The sequence below is a fragment of the Anomaloglossus baeobatrachus genome, chromosome 9, assembly GCF_048569485.1.
Source record: "Anomaloglossus baeobatrachus isolate aAnoBae1 chromosome 9, aAnoBae1.hap1, whole genome shotgun sequence".
Classification (NCBI taxonomy): domain Eukaryota; kingdom Metazoa; phylum Chordata; class Amphibia; order Anura; family Aromobatidae; genus Anomaloglossus; species Anomaloglossus baeobatrachus.
The window spans coordinates 166,584,931-166,605,036 of record NC_134361.1 but is presented as its reverse complement, the minus strand read 5'-3'; the positions used below and the strand labels follow the sequence as shown (position 1 = coordinate 166,605,036).

At 52.2% G+C, this 20,106-nt stretch overlaps 1 protein-coding gene across 4 annotated transcripts in view; it reads right to left on the bottom strand.

The window, feature by feature from the left end:
* The window catches only part of LOC142250600 (uncharacterized), a 64,083-nt gene that overhangs the window by 22,508 nt on the left and 21,469 nt on the right, over positions 1-20,106 (bottom strand). Inside the window, exons 2-3 of one of the 4 annotated variants that reach the window (XM_075322783.1) lie at positions 19,103-19,160; positions 5,098-5,286 (exon numbers count right to left, since the gene is read on the bottom strand). In XM_075322783.1, the coding sequence (XP_075178898.1) occupies positions 5,098-5,275 (178 nt within the window). In that variant the 5' untranslated portion in view covers positions 5,276-5,286; positions 19,103-19,160. Of the gene's footprint in view, positions 1-5,097; positions 5,287-19,102; positions 19,161-19,441; positions 19,489-20,106 lie in introns of those variants that run through there. The other 3 variants (XM_075322787.1, XM_075322784.1, XM_075322786.1) reach the window with 3 other exon arrangements.

Here is a 20,106-nt window from a genome sequence, read left to right as displayed (position 1 = left end):
AGCCCCGCAGATTCTTCCGCTGCATAATGTTCCTGCCGGCCGACGCTCGTTATGAGCGTGTAAAGGAGGGCGTGCTGTCACGGGCGCTAATCTCCGCCCCTCCGCTCGGCCGGAAGCAGCGTCAGCGGGGAGTGGGCGGCGCTGGAGCCGAAGATCAGAACCCTGGACAGCAGCGCGGACTTCGTGAGTATGCAAATTACCGGTTCTCCGTTTGTTATCGCGGATAGCACACGGAGAACACACCAGGGCTGTGGAGTCGGTAAGCCAAACCTTCGACTCCGACTCCTCAATTTCTCTTGCACCGACTCCGACTCCTACATATATTGCTTATAGTTAGGTGAAAAATGTATTGTAGTACATGAACATGTGTATGTGAACATCAGACATTTAATAATTTTTATGATACAATAATCAAGATATTTGGATAGAACATAAAATATATTTATTGGATACAACTTTAGAACACAAAAAACTGTAATAAATTGTAAATATGTAATACACTATGTAATATACAGTAGATTACATATATATCTTGTGTGTGTATTTATCTTGTGTGTATACAGTGCCTACAAGTAGTATTCAACCCCCTGCAGATTTAGCAGGTTTGATAAGATGCAAATAAGTTAGAGCCTGCAAACTTCAAACAAGAGCAGGATTAACAGATGCATAAATCTTACAAACCAACAAGTTATGTTGCTCAGTTAAATTTTCATAAATTTTCAACATAAAAGTGTGGGTCAATTATTATTCAACCCCTAGGTTTAATATTTTGTGGAATAACCCTTGTTTGCAATTACAGCTAATAATCGTCTTTTATAAGACCTGATCAGGCCAGCACAGGTCTCTGGAGTTATCTTGGCCCACTCCTCCATGCAGATCTTCTCCAAGTTATCTAGGTTCTTTGGGTGTCTCATATGGACTTTAATCTTGAGCTCCTTCCACAAGTTTTCAATTGGATTAAGGTCAGGAGACTGACTAGGCCACTGCAACACCTTGATTTTTTCCCTCTTGAACCAGGCCTTGGTTTTCTTGGCTGTGTGCTTTGGGTCGTTGTCTTGTTGGAAGATGAAATGACGACCCATCTTAAGATCCTTGATGGAGGAGCGGAGGTTCTTGGCCAAAATCTCCAGGTAGGCCGTGCTATCCATCTTCCCATGGATGCGGACCAGATGGCCAAGCCCCTTGGCTGAGAAACAGCCCCACAGCATGATGCTGCCACCACCATGCTTGACTGTAGGGATGGTATTCTTGGGGTCGTATGCAGTGCCATCCAGTCTCCAAACGTCACGTGTGTGGTTGGAACCAAAGATCTCGATCTTGGTCTCATCAGACCAGAGAACCTTGAACCAGTCTGTCTCAGAGTCCTCCAAGTGATCATGAGCAAACTGTAGACGAGCCTTGACATGACGCTTTGAAAGTAAAGGTACCTTACGGGCTCGTCTGGAACGGAGACCATTGCGGTGGAGTACGTTACTTATGGTATTGACTGAAACCAATGTCCCCACTGCCATGAGATCTTCCCGGAGCTCCTTCCTTGTTGTCCTTGGGTTAGCCTTGACTCTTCGGACAAGCCTGGCCTCGGCACGGGTGGAATCTTTCAAAGGCTGTCCAGGCCGTGGAAGGCTAACAGTAGTTCCATAAGCCTTCCACTTCCGGATGATGCTCCCAACAGTGGAGACAGGTAGGCCCAACTCCTTGGAAAGGGTTTTGTACCCCATGCCAGCCTTGTGACCCTCCACGATCTTGTCTCTGATGGCCTTGGAATGCTCCTTTGTCTTTCCCATGTTGACCAAGTATGAGTGCTGTTCACAAGTTTGGAGAGGGTCTTAATTAGTCAGAAAAGGCTGGAAAAAGAGATAATTAATCCAAACATGTGAAGCTCATTGTTCTTTGTGCCTGAAATACTTCTTAATACTTTAGGGGAACCAAACAGAATTCTGGTGGTTTGAGGGGTTGAATAATAAAAGACCCTCTGAATAAACTTTTCACAATTTAAAAAGAAGGGAATTTTGTTTACTTACCGTAAATTCCTTTTCTTCTAGCTCCAATTGGGAGACCCAGACAATTGGGTGTATAGCTTCTGCCTCCGGAGGCCACACAAAGTATTACACTCAAAAGTATAACCCCTCCCCTCTGCCTATACACCCTCCCGTGCCTCACAGGCTCCTCAGTTTTGGTGCAAGAGCAGGAAGGAGGAAACTTATAAATTGGTCTAAGGTAAATTCAATCCGAAGGATGTTTGGAGAACTGAAACCATGAACCAAGAAACAATTGAACATGAACAACATGTGTACACAACAGAACAACAAGCCCGAAGGGAACAGGGGCGGGTGCTGGGTCTCCCAATTGGAGCTAGAAGAAAAGGAATTTACGGTAAGTAAACAAAATTCCCTTCTTCTTTGTCGCTCCATTGGGAGACCCAGACAATTGGGACGTCCAAAAGCAGTCCCTGGGTGGGTAAAAGAATACCTCGATAAATAGAGCCGACACGGCTCCCTCTTAGGCTATGTGTCCACGCTAGAATGTCCCTGCGGATTTTTCTGCCTGAAAATCCGCGACTTTCGCGGCAAATCCGCACCCGCGGATTTGCCGCGAATTTACCGCGGATTTACCGCGGATTTTGATGCGGATTTCATTTTTTTTTTCCCCCATTCAAAACCAAAAATCCGGACCAAATCTGCACCAAACAATTGACATGCTGCAGATTTTTCCGGATCAAAATCCGCGGCAAATCCGCAGCGGAAAAATCCGCAGCATGGACACAGCATTTCCAAAATGCCATTGAAATGGCTTGGAAGTGCTGCTGCTGCAGATTTTCGGGAAATCCGCGGCAAATCCGCGGCAAAATCCGCGCAAAATCCGCGCGAAATCCGCAGCGTGGGCACATAGCCTTACAGGTGGGCAACCGCCGCCTGAAGGACTCGCCTACCTAGACTGGCATCTGCCGAAGCATAGGTATGCACCTGATAGTGTTTCGTGAAAGTGTGCAGGCTAGACCAGGTAGCTGCCTGACACACCTGCTGAGCCGTCGCCCGGTGCCGCAATGCCCAGGACGCACCCACGGCTCTGGTAGAATGGGCTTTCAGCCCCGAAGGAAGCGGAAGCCCCGAAGAACGGTACGCTTCAAGAATCGGTTCCTTGATCCACCGAGCCAAGGTTGACTTGGAAGCCTGCGAACCCTTACGCTGACCGGCGACAAGTACAAAGAGTGCATCTGAACGGCGCAGGGGCGCTGTGCGAGACACGTAGTACCGGAGTGCTCTCACTAGATCTAATGAGTGCAAATCCTTTTCACATCGGTGAATTGGATTAGGGCAAAAAGAAGGTAAGGTGATATCCTGATTGAGATGAAAAGGAGATACCACCTTAGGGAGAAATTCCGGAACAGGACGCAGAACCACCTTATCCTGGTGAAAAACCAGGAAGGGGGCTTTGCATGACAGCGCTGCAAGATCCGACACTCTTCGGAGTGATGTGACTGCCACTAGAAATGCCACCTTCTGCGAAAGACGTGATAAGGAGACATCTCGCAGCGGCTCGAAAGGTGGTTTCTGAAGAGCCGTTAGCACCCTGTTAAGGTCCCAGGGCTCTAGTGGGCGCTTGTAAGGTGGGACTATGTGGCATACTCCTTGCAGGAACGTGCGGACCTGCGGGAGCCTGGCCAGGCGCCTTTGAAAAAATACTGAGAGCGCCGATACTTGTCCCTTGAGAGAGCTTACTGTGCTTTAGTGCCCTTGCTCCTTGTGGACGACATGCTGTAGTGTCCTAGGAGCGTGATCACTGAGGGTATATAGAAAAAAGGGTATACAGCCCGGCCGAACAGAAATAAGTATATATATACGTATCTATACCGGCACCCAGGGGGACCAACACCGAGTGACCGGTGCGGCTTACCGACCGCTAAAAAGCGGGGTGTGTGTGCTCCAGATTCCCTGCCTTGGTCTCCCAGAGCTGCAGAGCTGTTCTCTGTGATTCTCCACCGGCAGAATGTCCGAAAAATGGCTGCCGGAGCTCTCAGGGGAGGAGTGAAGCCGTGGGCGGCGTTAGGAAAAGTGCGGGAATCTGGGGTCCCCACAGTGATCAGTGAGGGGGGAGGGAGCATACAGGATGCCCCGGCCCTCACATCCGACGTCAGGTCGGCTGTCCCGCCCCTATCTCTGATAGACAGGCCTGGGGGCGGGAGTTTTGCCACTAGGCCGCGATGAAGCCGGGGACTAAATTTAATACCGCGGCCGACAAGCAGGCGCGGTCGGCGCGGTAGTCCCCGGTCTTCACAATTCAGCAGCCAGTTGCGGCGTCCGGGAACCAGGCGCTCCATACACATTCCCCATGGGGACACAGAGTACCTCGTGGATGCAGGGCCCTGTCCCTGAGGATAGATAAGCTCCTGTCCAGCAGATTCCCTCAGGGGCTGCGGAGGGAGCACGGTCCCAGAACCTGGATGACCGCTTTGGATCCCACTTCTACCAGAGCCCTAAGGGATGGAGAAGGAAACACGGCATGAGGCTCCGGCCGTCGTACCCGCAATGGGTACCTCAACCTTAACAGCACCGCCGACTTAGTGGGGTGAGAAGGGAGCATGCCGGGGGCCCCGTGGGGGCCCTCTTTTCTTCCAACCGATACAATCAGCAGCTGCTGCTGACTAAAATGGAGATGTGTGAGTGGATGTGTGCCTCCTTCCACACAAAGCATAAAAATGAGGAGCCCGTGAGGCACGGGAGGGTGTATAGGCAGAGGGGAGGGGTTACACTTTTGAGTGTAATACTTTGTGTGGCCTCCGGAGGCAGAAGCTATACACCCAATTGTCTGGGTCTCCCAATGGAGCGACAAAGAAAAGTAATAAATAATACATCACAGCTTAAATGAACCTACCTGCCATGACCACTAGGTACAAAAAAAATAAAATAAAAATGTATAAAAAGTCATGCAGGAGCGCAGTCATCCTGTATACATCAGCATACAGTGTGCTCCCCCTAGTGGCTGGACAGGGCTGCAGAAATGGGTGTATTTGCCTGCATACACATGAGGATTTAATACAAATGTGCACATTTTTCAATCCTCGCCAGGTAAAATAAGTTGATGGCTCTTCAAATTTACCTGATGTATGGAATGACGTACGCATCTTACCCTGCGGAGACCGAGAAGGACCTGCTCCTTTGCTTCCAGGAGATTTTGAAGTTGAAGGCTGTGGGTTTTGCAATGGTTGAGAAGATGAAGCCTTCTTTTGTGGCTGCTTAGTCTTTCTGCGATGTTGAGAGGTCTGTGGCTTCCCCATGATGATAAAGGCTGAGTGACAAAATCAGAGCTTCAAACAAGAGACAACTCAGCAGGATCATGAATGACGTATATTACTATGTCTACTGGAGCTCAGCAAAAAGATTTGCAGGGCCCTGTCCAGTGGCTTTATCCATAGCGGCCTCTGGACCATAGCCCTGCGAATTCTCTCCTACATATGACACTCTCTCCTGATTACTCTGCCCTGTGATATCATTACATTATGGTGTAACGTACATGTGACAATGAGGGGTTGTCAGGAATGTCATGAGTAATAGAAGGTTTGCTGCGCCCTGGTGCTCACTATTGTGGCCTCTGGACCAGGGTACCGTGAATCTCTCCAGAACGTCTGGCTCACGTACCTTTGCACAAGTTTTCCGTTCTCCTGTCTGGAGAAGTTGTCGAAAATCTTTGGATTTCCAGTTGGTCCTCTAATGGCAAGCACAGAAGAGGAGAGAGGAACTCAGGGCAATGTCACATGGGATTCCCTCACTGTAAGGCTGGGGCCACACGGGGATTACTGCGATCCCCTCGCATGACACTCTGCTCACGCTGGCAGTACAGCAGAGCCGAGTGTCATTGCGACTAAGGTCCGATCGTGCGAGCAGACCTCAGCTGCGGGGGCGGGCCGGCTCTGTGGAGGGGCGGGCCAGCGCTGAGGAGAGGAGGGATTTATCTCCCTTTCTCCTCCGTAGCCGGCTATTGCCATTCTCGCCCTGCACTTGTGGTACACCGGTGTACTGCGAGTGCAGTGCGATTTTTCTCTTGCCCCATACACTTGAATGGGTGCGAGTGAAACAATGATCACATTGCACCGCTGCATGCTGCGATTGTTTTCTCGGTCCGATTAGGGCTCAGAAAATAATCACACATGTGTGCTGACACATAGGGTAATATTGGTCCGAGTGGAATGCGATTTTTTTATCGCAATCCACTCGCACCGATTTTCATGCCGTGTGGCTTAGGCCTAATAGAGAACATGAAGTGAATGTGCGATTCTAATACCTGGGAGCCTAGGAGACTAAATGGAGCACTCTAAAGTAGCCCATGTAAAGTATGGTTCCAGTTCATCTACAGAAATATAGTAAGCTATGTGCACACACTGCGTTTTTTTGACGCTGTGTTTTTGGCTGCTAAAAATGCACAAAAACGCACCCGCGGCAAAAAAACGCAGCAAAACACGCATGCGGTTTTACCGCGATTTGGTGCGTTTTTGGCTACGTTTTGCTGCGTTTTTGATCTCTGCGGTTTTCTGCGTTTTTCCAATGCATTCAATGGGGGGAAAACGCAGAAAAACGCAGGAAAGAATTGACATGTCCATATTTTTATTTTTTAGCTCAAAAACGCAGCTTAAAAAAAAAGTTGTGTGCAGACAGCAAAAATGAAAACTCATAGACTGTGCTGGGGAAGCAAAGTCCTGCAGTTTTGAAGCCAAAAACGCACCCGAAAAACGCGCAAAAACGCCGCGGAAAACGCACTGTGTGAACTTACCCTAAATATCACAAGGAGGAGGGGGATGCAGCTGCAGTTCTGGTTACCCTTGAGGCTACAGAAGCGGTGAGGTATCAGACCAGGTCAGGAGACCATGCGAATATGCAGGAAACTACAGTAATGTCAGAGCAAACTTATTTGAAGATCACCACAGAAATCTGAAGCCGCCACATCCAAGAAATACAGTAGTTCAAGCACTACACATGTCTGACTGTGATGAAGACATTAAAGGGAACCTGTCAGCAGAAATTTTGTTTTAAACCTAAAAGTTTCCCCTTCTGCAGCTCCTGGGCTGCATTCTAGCAAGGTTCCTATAGTTTTTGTGCCCCCTTTTAGACCAAATTAAATACTTTATAAAGTTGTACCTTTTGGTATGCAAATCTTCTAAATTATCCATGGGGGCGGGATGTCTGGTGTCCGTTACTGTCCCTCCTGCCGATTTACGCCGTCCCCCAACGCTCCATTTCGAACTTCAGGACGCCGCCTAGTGATCCCGCGCATGCGCTGTGCGACTGTACCGGGACTGTGCACTGTGTGACCGCTGGTGACGTGTTGTCAGGGCTGTATTTTGCCTTCGTGCTGCCCTAGGCACTTTAAGTGGTCGCGCCCCTTAGTGACAACGTAAAACTGAGTTTTCGCACACGACATCTGTTTAAGGCAGATCTACTCTGTAGCACACTTTAAAAAGTATCAATAAGAAACTAACCCCACCAATGGGAATCACCACAGGCACATCAAAACATAGCATGAGTATAAAATATTCCCACCATCCCCAGTTATATACTGTGACTGTCACACTGCCCCTAATAAACTAAAACAGCACTCTGCCCTCCCTTATAAACTACTGTATATCCACCACACCTTCCTCGATTATGAAATATGATCTGTACATTGTGAGGAGGGAGCAGCATGATGTGAGGACAATGTCCCATGCATGCTGCCCCCTCCTCACAATGTCCCATGCATGCTGCCCCCTCCTCACAATGTCCCATGCATGCTGCCCCCTCCTCACAATGTTCCATGCATGCTGCCCCCTCCTCACAAAGTCCCATGCATGCTGCCCCCTCCTCACAATGTCCCATGCATGCTGCCCCCTCCTCACAATGTCCCATGCATGCTGCCCCCTCCTCACAATGTCCCATGCATGCTGCCCCCTCCTCACAATGTCCCATGCATGCTGCCCCCTCCTCACAATGTCCCATGCATGCTGCCCCCTCCTCACAATGTCCCATGCATGCTGCCCCCTCCTCACAATGTCCCATGCATGCTGCCCCCTCCTCACAGTGTCCCATGCATGCTTCCCCCTCCTCACAATGTCCCATGCATGCTGCCCCCTCCACACAATGTCCCATGCATGCTGCTCCCTCCTCACAATGTCCCATGCATGCTGCCCCCTCCTCACAATGTCCCATGCATGCTGCTCCCTCCTCACAATGTCCCATGCATGCTGCTCCCTCCTCACAATGTCTCATGCATGCTGCTCCCTCCTCACAATGTCTCATGTATGCTGCTCCCGCCTCACAATGTCCCATGCATGCTGCTCCCTCCTCACAATGTCCCATGCATGCTGCCCCCTCCTCACAATGTCCCATGCATGCTGCTCCCTCCTCACAATGTCCCATGCATGCTGCTCCCTCCTCACAATGTCTCATGCTTGATGCTCCCTCCTCACAATGTCCCATGCATGCTGCTCCCTCCTCACAATGTCTCATGCTTGATGCTCCCTCCTCACAATGTCTCATGCATGCTGCTCCCTCCTCACAATGTCTCATGCATGCCGCTCCCTCCTCACAATGTCTCATGCATGCCGCTCCCTCCTCACAATGTCTCATGCATGCTGTTCCCGCCTCACAATGTCCCATGCATGCTGCTCCCTCCTCACAATGTCCCATGCATGCTGCTCCCTCCTCACAATGTCTCATGCATGCTGCTCCCTCCTCACAATGTCCCATGCATGCTGCCCCCTCCTCACAGTGTCCCATGCATGCTGCCCCCTCCTCAGTGTCCCATGCATGCTGCCCCCTCCTCACAGTGTCCCATGCTTGCTGTCCCCTCCTCAGTGTCCCATGCATGCTGCTCCCTTCTCACAATGTCCCATGCATGCTGCCCCCTCCTCAGTGTCCCATGCATGCTGCCCCCTTCTCACAATGTCCCATGCATGCTGCCCCCTCCTCAGTGTCCCATGCATGCTGCCCCCTTCTCACAATGTCCCATGCATGCTGTCCCTCTCCATGAGCTCCTAATGCTGCCTTCCTCTTTTCCATAATGAGACCTTCATGTTGCCCCACTCATGCTAAGACCACCACACTAACGCTTATGCTGAGACCCCCCCACACACACTACCCCACTCTTGATATTGACTCCCCTACACTATCCCTCATCCCTTGTCCTCTGTCTCTAGCATTAGCCCCTCTCTCCCACTCCCCCAGCATCAGCCTCTCTCCCCCAGCATCAGCCTCTATCTTCCCTCAGCATCAGCCTCTCTCCCCCAGTCTCAGCCTTTGCCTCCCCCCAGCCTCAACCTCCCTCCAGCCTCCCTCCAGTCTCAGCCTCAGTCTCCCTCAAGTCTCAGCCTCAGCCTCCCTCCAGTCTCAGCCTCCCTACAGCCTCCCCCAGTCTCGGCCTCAGTCTCCCTCCAGCCTTCCCCCAGTCTCAGCCTCCCTCCAGTCTCAGCTTCTGCCTCCCTCCAGCCTCCCCCCAGTCTCAGCCTCCCTCCAGCCTCCCCCCAGTCTCAGCCTCCCTCCAGCCTCCCTCCAGTCTCAGCCTCCCTCCAGCCTCACCCCAGTCTCAGCCTCCCTCCAGCCTCACCCCAGTCTCAGCCTCCCTCCAGCCTCCCCTCAGTCCCAGCCTCTGCCTCCCTCCAGCCTCCCCCAAGTCTCAGCCTCTGCCTCCCTCCAGACTCCCCCCAGTCTCTGCCTCTGCCTCCCTCCAGCCTCCCCCCAGTCTCTGCCTCTGCCTCCCTCCAGCCTCCCCCAGTCTCTGCTTCTGCCTCCCTCCAGCCTCCCCCCAGTCTCTGCCTCCCTCCAGCCTCCCGCCAGTCTCTGCCTCTGCCTCCCTCCAGCCTCCCCCCAGTCTCTGCCTCTGCCTCCCTCCAGCCTCCCCCCAGTCTCAGCCTCTGCCTCTCTCCAGTCTCAGCCTCTGCCTCCCTCCAGCCTCCCCCCAGTCTCAGCCTCTGCCTCCCTCCAGTCTCAGCCTCTGCCTCCCTCCAGCCTCCCCCGTCTCAGCCTCTGCCTCCCTCCAGCCTCCCCCCAGTCTCAGCCTCCCTCCAGTCTCAGCTTCTGCCTCCCTCCAGCCTCCCCCCAGTCTCAGCCTCCCTCCAGCCTCCCCCCAGCCTCAGCCTCCCTCCAGTCTCAGCCTCCCTCCAGCCTCCCCTCAGTCCCAGCCTCTGCCTCCCTCCAGCCTCCCCCAAGTCTCAGCCTCTGCCTCCCTCCAGACTCCCCCCAGTCTCTGCCTCTGCCTCCCTCCAGCCTCCCCCAGTCTCTGCCTCTGCCTCCCTCCAGCCTCCCCCCAGTCTCTGCCTCCCTCCAGCCTCCCCCCAGTCTCTGCCTCTGCCTCACTCCAGCCGCCCCCCAGTCTCTGCCTCTGCCTCCCTCCAGCCTCCCCACAGTCTCAGCCTCTGCCTCCCTCCAGCCTCCCCCCAGTCTCAGCCTCTGCCTCCCTCCAGCCTCCCCCCAGTCTCAGCCTCTGCCTCCCTCCAGCCTCCCCCCAGTCTCTGCCTCTGCCTCCCTCCAGCCTCCCCCAGTCTCAGCCTCTGCCTCCCTCCAGCCTCCCCACAGTCTCAGCCTCTGCCTCCCTCCAGTCTCAGCCTCTGCCTCCCTCCAGCCTCCCCCCAGTCTCAGCCTCTGCCTCTCTCCAGTCTCAGCCTCTGCCTCCCTCCAGCCTCCCCCCAGTCTCAGCCTCTGCCTCCCTCCAGTCTCAGCCTCTGCCTCCCTCCAGCCTCCCCCCAGTCTCAGCCTCTGCCTCCCTCCAGCCTCCCCCCAGTCTCAGCCTCTACCTCCCTCCAGCCTCCCCCCAGTCTCAGCCTCTGCCTCTCTCCAGTCTCAGCCTCTGCCTCCCTCCAGCCTCCCTCCAGTCTCAGCCTCTGCCTCCCTCCAGTCTCAGCCTCTGCCTCCCTCCAGCCTCCCCCGAGTCTCAGCCTCCCTCCAGCCTCCCCCCAGCCTCAGCCTCCCTCCAGCCTCCCTCCAGTCTCAGCCTCCCTCCAGCCTCCCCTCAGTCCCAGCCTCTGCCTCCCTCCAGCCTCCCCCAAGTCTCAGCCTCTGCCTCCCTCCAGACTCCCCCCAGTCTCTGCCTCTGCCTCCCTCCAGCCTCCCCCAGTCTCTGCCTCTGCCTCCCTCCAGCCTCCCCCCAGTCTCTGCCTCCCTCCAGCCTCCCCCCAGTCTCTGCCTCCCTCCAGCCTCCCCCCAGTCTCTGCCTCTGCCTCACTCCAGCCGCCCCCCAGTCTCTAACTCTGCCTCCCTCCAGCCTCCCCACAGTCTCAGCCTCTGCCTCCCTCCAGCCTCCCCCCAGTCTCAGCCTCTGCCTCCCTCCAGCCTCCCCCCAGTCTCAGCCTCTGCCTCCCTCCAGCCTCCCCCCAGTCTCTGCCTCTGCCTCCCTCCAGCCTCCCCCAGTCTCAGCCTCTGCCTCCCTCCAGCCTCCCCACAGTCTCAGCCTCTGCCTCCCTCCAGTCTCAGCCTCTGCCTCCCTCCAGCCTCCCCCCAGTCTCAGCCTCTGCCTCTCTCCAGTCTCAGCCTCTGCCTCCCTCCAGCCTCCCCCCAGTCTCAGCCTCTGCCTCCCTCCAGTCTCAGCCTCTGCCTCCCTCCAGCCTCCCCCCAGTCTCAGCCTCTGCCTCCCTCCAGCCTCCCCCCAGTCTCAGCCTCTACCTCCCTCCAGCCTCCCCCCAGTCTCAGCCTCTGCCTCTCTCCAGTCTCAGCCTCTGCCTCCCTCCAGCCTCCCTCCAGTCTCAGCCTCTGCCTCCCTCCAGTCTCAGCCTCTGCCTCCCTCCAGCCTCCCCCGAGTCTCAGCCTCTGCCTTACTCCAGCCTCCCCCCAGTCTCAGCCTCTGCCTCCCTCCAGCCTCCCTCCAGTCTCAGCCTCTGCCTCCCTCCAGCCTCTCCCCAGTCTCAGCCTCTGCCTTCCTCCAGCCTCCCCCCAGCCTCAGCCTCTGCCTCCCTCAGTATCAGCCTTTGCCGCCTCCCCCCCGCATGCGCAGATCTCCGGTCTGCATTAGAGACACTCCCACGCTCCTTATGAATCCACTTATCTGCTCCAGTGCCCGCCACCATCTTCCTGGCTCACGTGAGTATCCTCTTCTGACACCAGCTTCCATCACGGCGTCATCCGCGGCGTCCTGCTGTGAGCTCTGCATGTGACGTCCACACAGCAGTGGATGCAGCACAGAGGAAGGAGCTGATTGACGCGCGCCTGTGACCCCGGAAGTGCAGGCGCCGGCAGTTCCGGGGTCAATCAGCTCCCTGTGCTCGGCAGCCACAAAAAAAAAAAAATGTAAAAAAAAAAAAAAAAAAAAAATTTTTTTTTTTTTTTTTTTTGCTGTTTGCTGCCAGAAGGTGCCGCCCCTCACAATCTGCCGCCCTAGGCACCGGACCACGGGTGCCTAATGGTAAATACGGCCCTGCGTGTTGTGCAGGCACGAGATTATGGGCGATGCCCGCCCATAATCTCGTGCCCGCCCTTTCCCCTCTGCCTCCAGTGTTCTGCGCAAGCGCTGGCCAGATGACCCGACGTCACCTCTTTCCCATCTTGCCCTGGAGCAGGAAATAGATGGGAGGAGCGGAGCAGGACACCACCGGTTACGAGAGGTGACGTCGGGTCATCTGGCTAGCGCTTGCGCAGAATGTTGGAGGCAGAGGGGAAAGGGCGGGCATGAGATTATGGGCGGGCACTTGCTGATGACAATCACAGCACCGCCCATAATCTCGTGCTTGCGCAACACGTCACCAGCGGGCACACTGCACACATTGCACAGTCCCGGTACAGTCGCACGGCGCATGCGCGGGACCACGGAAGCACTCGGCGGCGTATATCGGCAGTAGGGACAGTAACGGACACCAGACAGCCCGCCCCCATCCGTGCCTCCGGTACGCGTTTGGCAGTTTTTTCACGTACCGGCGTCACGGAGACATGTGGACCTGTTTTCATTATTGTTTGGACACATGTAAGTATTTTGGAACGGAACATGTGTCCGTTCCGTACTTACGTGCGTCCGTGATTTTCTCACGCTGACATGTCCACGTATTCTCCGGCAGCGCGGGTGTCACACGGCCCGCACCCGTACCACACGGATGTAGTGTGGATGCGGTTCCGTGTGAAACGCGCCGGAAAACACATGTCATTAATTTTAAAATAAAAAAACCCATACTCACCTCCACCAGCCCCGCAGATTCTTCCGCTGCATAATGTTCCTGCCGGCCGACGCTCGTTATGAGCGTGTAAAGGAGGGTGTGCTGTCACGGGCGCTAATCTCCGCCCCTCCGCTGGGCCGGAAGCAGCGTCAGCGGGGAGTGGGCGGCGCTGGAGCCGAAGATCAGAACCCTGGACAGCAGCGCGGACTTCGTGAGTATGCAAATTACCGGTTCTCCGTTTGTTATCGCGGATAGCACACGGAGAACACACCAGGGCTGTGGAGTCGGTAAGCCAAACCTTCGACTCCGACTCCTCAATTTCTCTTGCACCGACTCCGACTCCTACATATATTGCTTATAGTTAGGTGAAAAATGTATTGTAGTACATGAACATGTGTATGTGAACATCAGACATTTAATAATTTTTATGATACAATAATCAAGATATTTGGATAGAACATAAAATATATTTATTGGATACAACTTTAGAACACAAAAAACTGTAATAAATTGTAAATATGTAATACACTATGTAATATACAGTAGATTACATATATATCTTGTGTGTGTATTTATCTTGTGTGTATACAGTGCCTACAAGTAGTATTCAACCCCCTGCAGATTTAGCAGGTTTGATAAGATGCAAATAAGTTAGAGCCTGCAAACTTCAAACAAGAGCAGGATTAACAGATGCATAAATCTTACAAACCAACAAGTTATGTTGCTCAGTTAAATTTTCATAAATTTTCAACATAAAAGTGTGGGTCAATTATTATTCAACCCCTAGGTTTAATATTTTGTGGAATAACCCTTGTTTGCAATTACAGCTAATAATCGTCTTTTATAAGACCTGATCAGGCCGGCACAGGTCTCTGGAGTTATCTTGGCCCACTCCTCCATGCAGATCTTCTCCAAGTTATCTAGGTTCTTTGGGTGTCTCATATGGACTTTAATCTTGAGCTCCTTCCACAAGTTTTCAATTGGATTAAGGTCAGGAGACTGACTAGGCCACTGCAACACCTTGATTTTTTCCCTCTTGAACCAGGCCTTGGTTTTCTTGGCTGTGTGCTTTGGGTCGTTGTCTTGTTGGAAGATGAAATGACGACCCATCTTAAGATCCTTGATGGAGGAGCGGAGGTTCTTGGCCAAAATCTCCAGGTAGGCCGTGCTATCCATCTTCCCATGGATGCGGACCAGATGGCCAAGCCCCTTGGCTGAGAAACAGCCCCACAGCATGATGCTGCCACCACCATGCTTGACTGTAGGGATGGTATTCTTGGGGTCGTATGCAGTGCCATCCAGTCTCCAAACGTCACGTGTGTGGTTGGAACCAAAGATCTCGATCTTGGTCTCATCAGACCAGAGAACCTTGAACCAGTCTGTCTCAGAGTCCTCCAAGTGATCATGAGCAAACTGTAGACGAGCCTTGACATGACGCTTTGAAAGTAAAGGTACCTTACGGGCTCGTCTGGAACGGAGACCATTGCGGTGGAGTACGTTACTTATGGTATTGACTGAAACCAATGTCCCCACTGCCATGAGATCTTCCCGGAGCTCCTTCCTTGTTGTCCTTGGGATAGCCTTGACTCTTCGGACAAGCCTGGCCTCGGCACGGGTGGAATCTTTCAAAGGCTGTCCAGGCCGTGGAAGGCTAACAGTAGTTCCATAAGCCTTCCACTTCCGGATGATGCTCCCAACAGTGGAGACAGGTAGGCCCAACTCCTTGGAAAGGGTTTTGTACCCCATGCCAGCCTTGTGACCCTCCACGATCTTGTCTCTGATGGCCTTGGAATGCTCCTTTGTCTTTCCCATGTTGACCAAGTATGAGTGCTGTTCACAAGTTTGGAGAGGGTCTTAATTAGTCAGAAAAGGCTGGAAAAAGAGATAATTAATCCAAACATGTGAAGCTCATTGTTCTTTGTGCCTGAAATACTTCTTAATACTTTAGGGGAACCAAACAGAATTCTGGTGGTTTGAGGGGTTGAATAATAAAAGACCCTCTGAATAAACTTTTCACAATTTAAAAAGAAGGGAATTTTGTTTACTTACCGTAAATTCCTTTTCTTCTAGCTCCAATTGGGAGACCCAGACAATTGGGTGTATAGCTTCTGCCTCCGGAGGCCACACAAAGTATTACACTCAAAAGTGTAACCCCTCCCCTCTGCCTATACACCCTCCCGTGCATCACGGGCTCCTCAGTTTTGGTGCAAGAGCAGGAAGGAGGAAACTTATAAATTGGTCTAAGGTAAATTCAATCCGAAGGATGTTCGGAGAACTGAAACCATGAACCAAGAAACAATTGAACATGAACAACATGTGTACACAACAGAACAACAAGCCCGAAGGGAACAGGGGCGGGTGCTGGGTCTCCCAATTGGAGCTAGAAGAAAAGGAATTTATGGTAAGTAAACAAAATTCCCTTCTTCTTTGTCGCTCCATTGGGAGACCCAGACAATTGGGACGTCCAAAAGCAGTCCCTGGGTGGGTAAAAGAATACCTCGATAAATAGAGCCGACACGGCTCCCTCTTAGGCTATGTGTCCACGCTAGAATGTCCCTGCGGATTTTTCTGCCTGAAAATCCGCGACTTTCGCGGCAAATCCGCACCCGCGGATTTGCCGCGAATTTACCGCGGATTTGCCGCGGATTTTGATGCGGATTTCATTTTTTTTTTTCCCCCATTCAAAACCAAAAATCCGGACCAAATCTGCACCAAACAATTGACATGCTGCAGATTTTTCCGGATCAAAATCCGCGGCAAATCCGCAGCGGAAAAATCCGTAGCATGGACACAGCATTTCCAAAATGCCATTGAAATGGCTTGGAAGTGCTGCTGCTGCAGATTTTCGGGAAATCCACGGCAAATCCGCGGAAAATCCGCGCGAAATCCGCAGCGTGGGCACATAGCCTTACAGGTGGGCAACCGCCGCCTGAAGGACTCGCCTACCTAGACTGGCATCTGCCGAAGCATAGGTATGCACCTGATAGTGTTTCGTGAAAGTGTGCAGGCTAGACCAGGTAGCTGCCTGACACACCTGCTGAGCCGTCGCCCGGTGCCGCAATGCCCAGGACGCACCCACGGCTCTGGTAGAATGGGCTTTCAGCCCCGAAGGAAGCGGAAGCCCCGAAGAACGGTAAGCTTCAAGAATCGGTTCCTTGATCCACCGAGCCAAGGTTGACTTGGAAGCCTGCGAACCCTTACGCTGACCGGCGACAAGTACAAAGAGTGCATCTGAACGGCGCAGGGGCGCTGTGCGAGACACGTAGTACCGGAGTGCTCTCACTAGATCTAATGAGTGCAAATCCTTTTCACATCGGTGAATTGGATTAGGGCAAAAAGAAGGTAAGGTGATATCCTGATTGAGATGAAAAGGAGATACCACCTTAGGGAGAAATTCCGGAACAGGACGCAGAACCACCTTATCCTGGTGAAAAACCAGGAAGGGGGCTTTGCATGACAGCGCTGCAAGATCCGACACTCTTCGGAGTGATGTGACTGCCACTAGAAATGCCACCTTCTGCGAAAGACGTGATAAGGAGACATCTCGCAGCGGCTCGAAAGGTGGTTTCTGAAGAGCCGTTAGCACCCTGTTAAGGTCCCAGGGCTCTAGTGGGCGCTTGTAAGGTGGGACTATGTGGCATACTCCTTGCAGGAACGTGCGGACCTGCGGGAGCCTGGCCAGGCGCCTTTGAAAAAATACTGAGAGCGCCGATACTTGTCCCTTGAGAGAGCTTACTGTGCTTTAGTGCCCTTGCTCCTTGTGGACGACATGCTGTAGTGTCCTAGGAGCGTGATCACTGAGGGTATATAGAAAAAAGGGTATACAGCCCGGCCGAACAGAAATAAGTATATATATACGTATCTATACCGGCACCCAGGGGGACCAACACCGAGTGACCGGTGCGGCTTACCGACCGCTAAAAAGCGGGGTGTGTGTGCTCCAGATTCCCTGCCTTGGTCTCCCAGAGCTGCAGAGCTGTTCTCTGTGATTCTCCACCGGCAGAATGTCCGAAAAATGGCTGCCGGAGCTCTCAGGGGAGGAGTGAAGCCGTGGGCGGCGTTAGGAAAAGTGCGGGAATCTGGGGTCCCCACAGTGATCAGTGAGGGGGGAGGGAGCATACAGGATGCCCCGGCCCTCACATCCGACGTCAGGTCGGCTGTCCCGCCCCTATCTCTGATAGACAGGCCCGGGGGCGGGAGTTTTGCCACTAGGCCGCGATGAAGCCGGGGACTAAATTTAATACCGCGGCCGACAAGCAGGCGCAGTCGGCGCGGTAGTCCCCGGTCTTCACAATTCAGCAGCCAGTTGCGGCGTCCGGGAACCAGGCGCTCCATACACATTCCCCATGGGGACACAGAGTACCTCGTGGATGCAGGGCCCTGTCCCTGAGGATAGATAAGCTCCTGTCCAGCAGATTCCCTCAGGGGCTGCGGAGGGAGCACGGTCCCAGAACCTGGATGACCGCTTTGGATCCCACTTCTACCAGAGCCCTAAGGGATGGAGAAGGAAACATGGCATGAGGCTCCGGCCGTCGTACCCGCAATGGGTACCTCAACCTTAACAGCACCGCCGACTTAGTGGGGTGAGAAGGGAGCATGCCGGGGGCCCCTCTTTTCTTCCAACCGATACAATCAGCAGCTGCTGCTGACTAAAATGGAGATGTGTGAGTGGATGTGTGCCTCCTTCCACAAAAAGCATAAAAATGAGGAGCCCGTGAGGCACGGGAGGGTGTATAGGCAGAGGGGAGGGGTTACACTTTTGAGTGTAATACTTTGTGTGGCCTCCGGAGGCAGAAGCTATACACCCAATTGTCTGGGTCTCCCAATGGAGCGACAAAGAAAATAAAAAAAGAAATAACATTCTTTTTTGCTGCAGTGCATTTCACACTTCCAGGCTGATCTACAGTCCAAATGTCACAATGCCAAGTTAATTCCGAATGTGTAAACCTGCTAAATCTGCAGGGGGTTGAATACTACTTGTAGGCACTGTATATATATATATATATATATATATTGTATTACATATTTACAATTTATTAGTTTTTTGTGTTCTAGAGTTGTATTCTAATAAGTATATTTTATGTTCTATCTAAATATCTTGATTATTGTATCATACCAATTATTAAATGTCTGATGTTCACATTGTACTACAATAAATTTTTCACTTAAATATAAGCAATATACTAAATGTTATTATTTAGTAAAATATTCAGCACATTCTGCATTGCACTACTGTCCCCAATTTATTATATATTTTAGGAGTCGGTGCATTTTATACCAACTCCGACTCCACCAAAATGAGCTCCGACTCCGACTCCACAGCCCTGGAACACACGTGGACCGCACGTACCCGAGACACGTACTTACCACACGCAACACACAGGGAAAAAACGTGTTTCGCGGCACGTGCGTGTTTTTAACGGATGTGTGTTGGAGGCCAGAGAGATAGAGACAGACAAAGATAGACACAGAGACAGACAGCGACACACAGACAGGGACTGGGAAAGAGACAGAGAGACAGTTACTATCCCAGGTAACGCCGGGTACTACAGCTAGTTCTACATATTCCCAAGATGAATACTACAAAAATGCTAAGGAGAATAAAGGGCGATGCTGTAACCCTTTAATAAGCGTATTAACCCCCTCACAGCCAATTCCGTGTGCACCTTCCCTTCTTCCCAGAGCCATTACTCTTATTTTCCTGTCCACAGACATATCAGGGCTTATTTTTGTGGGGTGAGATGTACTTTTGAAAGGTGCCATTCATTTTGTCACATTGTGAACTAGAAATCTGGGAAAAAATTCAAAGTGTAGTGAAATTGTGACAAAGAAAAAAAAATGCAATTCTGAAACAGGTCTTCAGCAGACCCCAAGTTGTCATAAGCAATCCATCAGTACCCTACAATCACGTCACAGCGCCCAGATCAGCGCATGGAATGGCGCCCCCCCCCATGCCAGCGAGTGTTTAATGCTCTGTCAGAGGTTGACAATGACACTTACCAGATGCCACCCACAAACAATTGTTAGAGGCAGACCCTCACTGTCACACAGCCGTTACCTGCCGAGTATAGAGAGATCATCTGTGAGCCTTGTGCTGTATAAGTGCTGCAGGTCAATAGGAATATGGCAATATATAATCAGACTTTTATATATATTTTTTTTTTCTCTATTGAACTTGTGAAAGAAAACAAAAATTAGCTTTGTCAACATTTTCAAAGACCTGAAAGGTTTTCATTTTTCGGCTGGCGCAGTGAGAGGGCTTGTAGTTTGTGTGGCGAGCTCATGTTTTCATTAACGCCATTTTTGGGCAGATAAGACATTTTAATCATTGCTGCTTACAGAATATTTTCTGCCGTCTTCTTCCGGTTTCAGCCACGCTCTATAAGGCTACTTTCACACATCCGGCTTGAGCCCTGCGGCTCAATCCGGCTGTGCAAGCTATGCAACGGATGCGGTGAAAACACCGCATCCTTTGCATAAGTTTTTCCCATGCGGCCCGCCCGGTTTTTGCCGCTTGCGGCATGCTACTGAGCATGCGCAGTGGCAAAAAACGCATGCGGCGGCCGGATGCGGTATTTGCCGCATCGCGACGCATCCGGCCGCCATAGGCATGCATTGAGAGATGCGCCGCATCGGCCGAATGCGGCGCGATGCGTTTTTTTTGCCGCACGAAAAAACGTGCCAGGCAACGTTCCATCCGGCCGCCGCATCGGCTAAATCTGCCGCATGCGGCAAAAACCGGATGGAACGCAAGGCCATGCGGCACAATGCGGCACTAATTAAAGTCTATGCAGGAAAATCGCAACCGGCAGCAAAAAAAACCGGTTGCGATTTTCCTGCAAAGTGCCGGATTGTGCCGCAGAAGAAAAACCGGAGGTGTGAAAGTACCCTAAGCGGTCGGAGCAGTATGTGTAGTGGCAGTTACGCCTGACAATGTAAGTCGCCAAGTCTCCGAATGAGACTAGACAATCTCATAGACCTGCATAAAAACAAAATACTCCTTA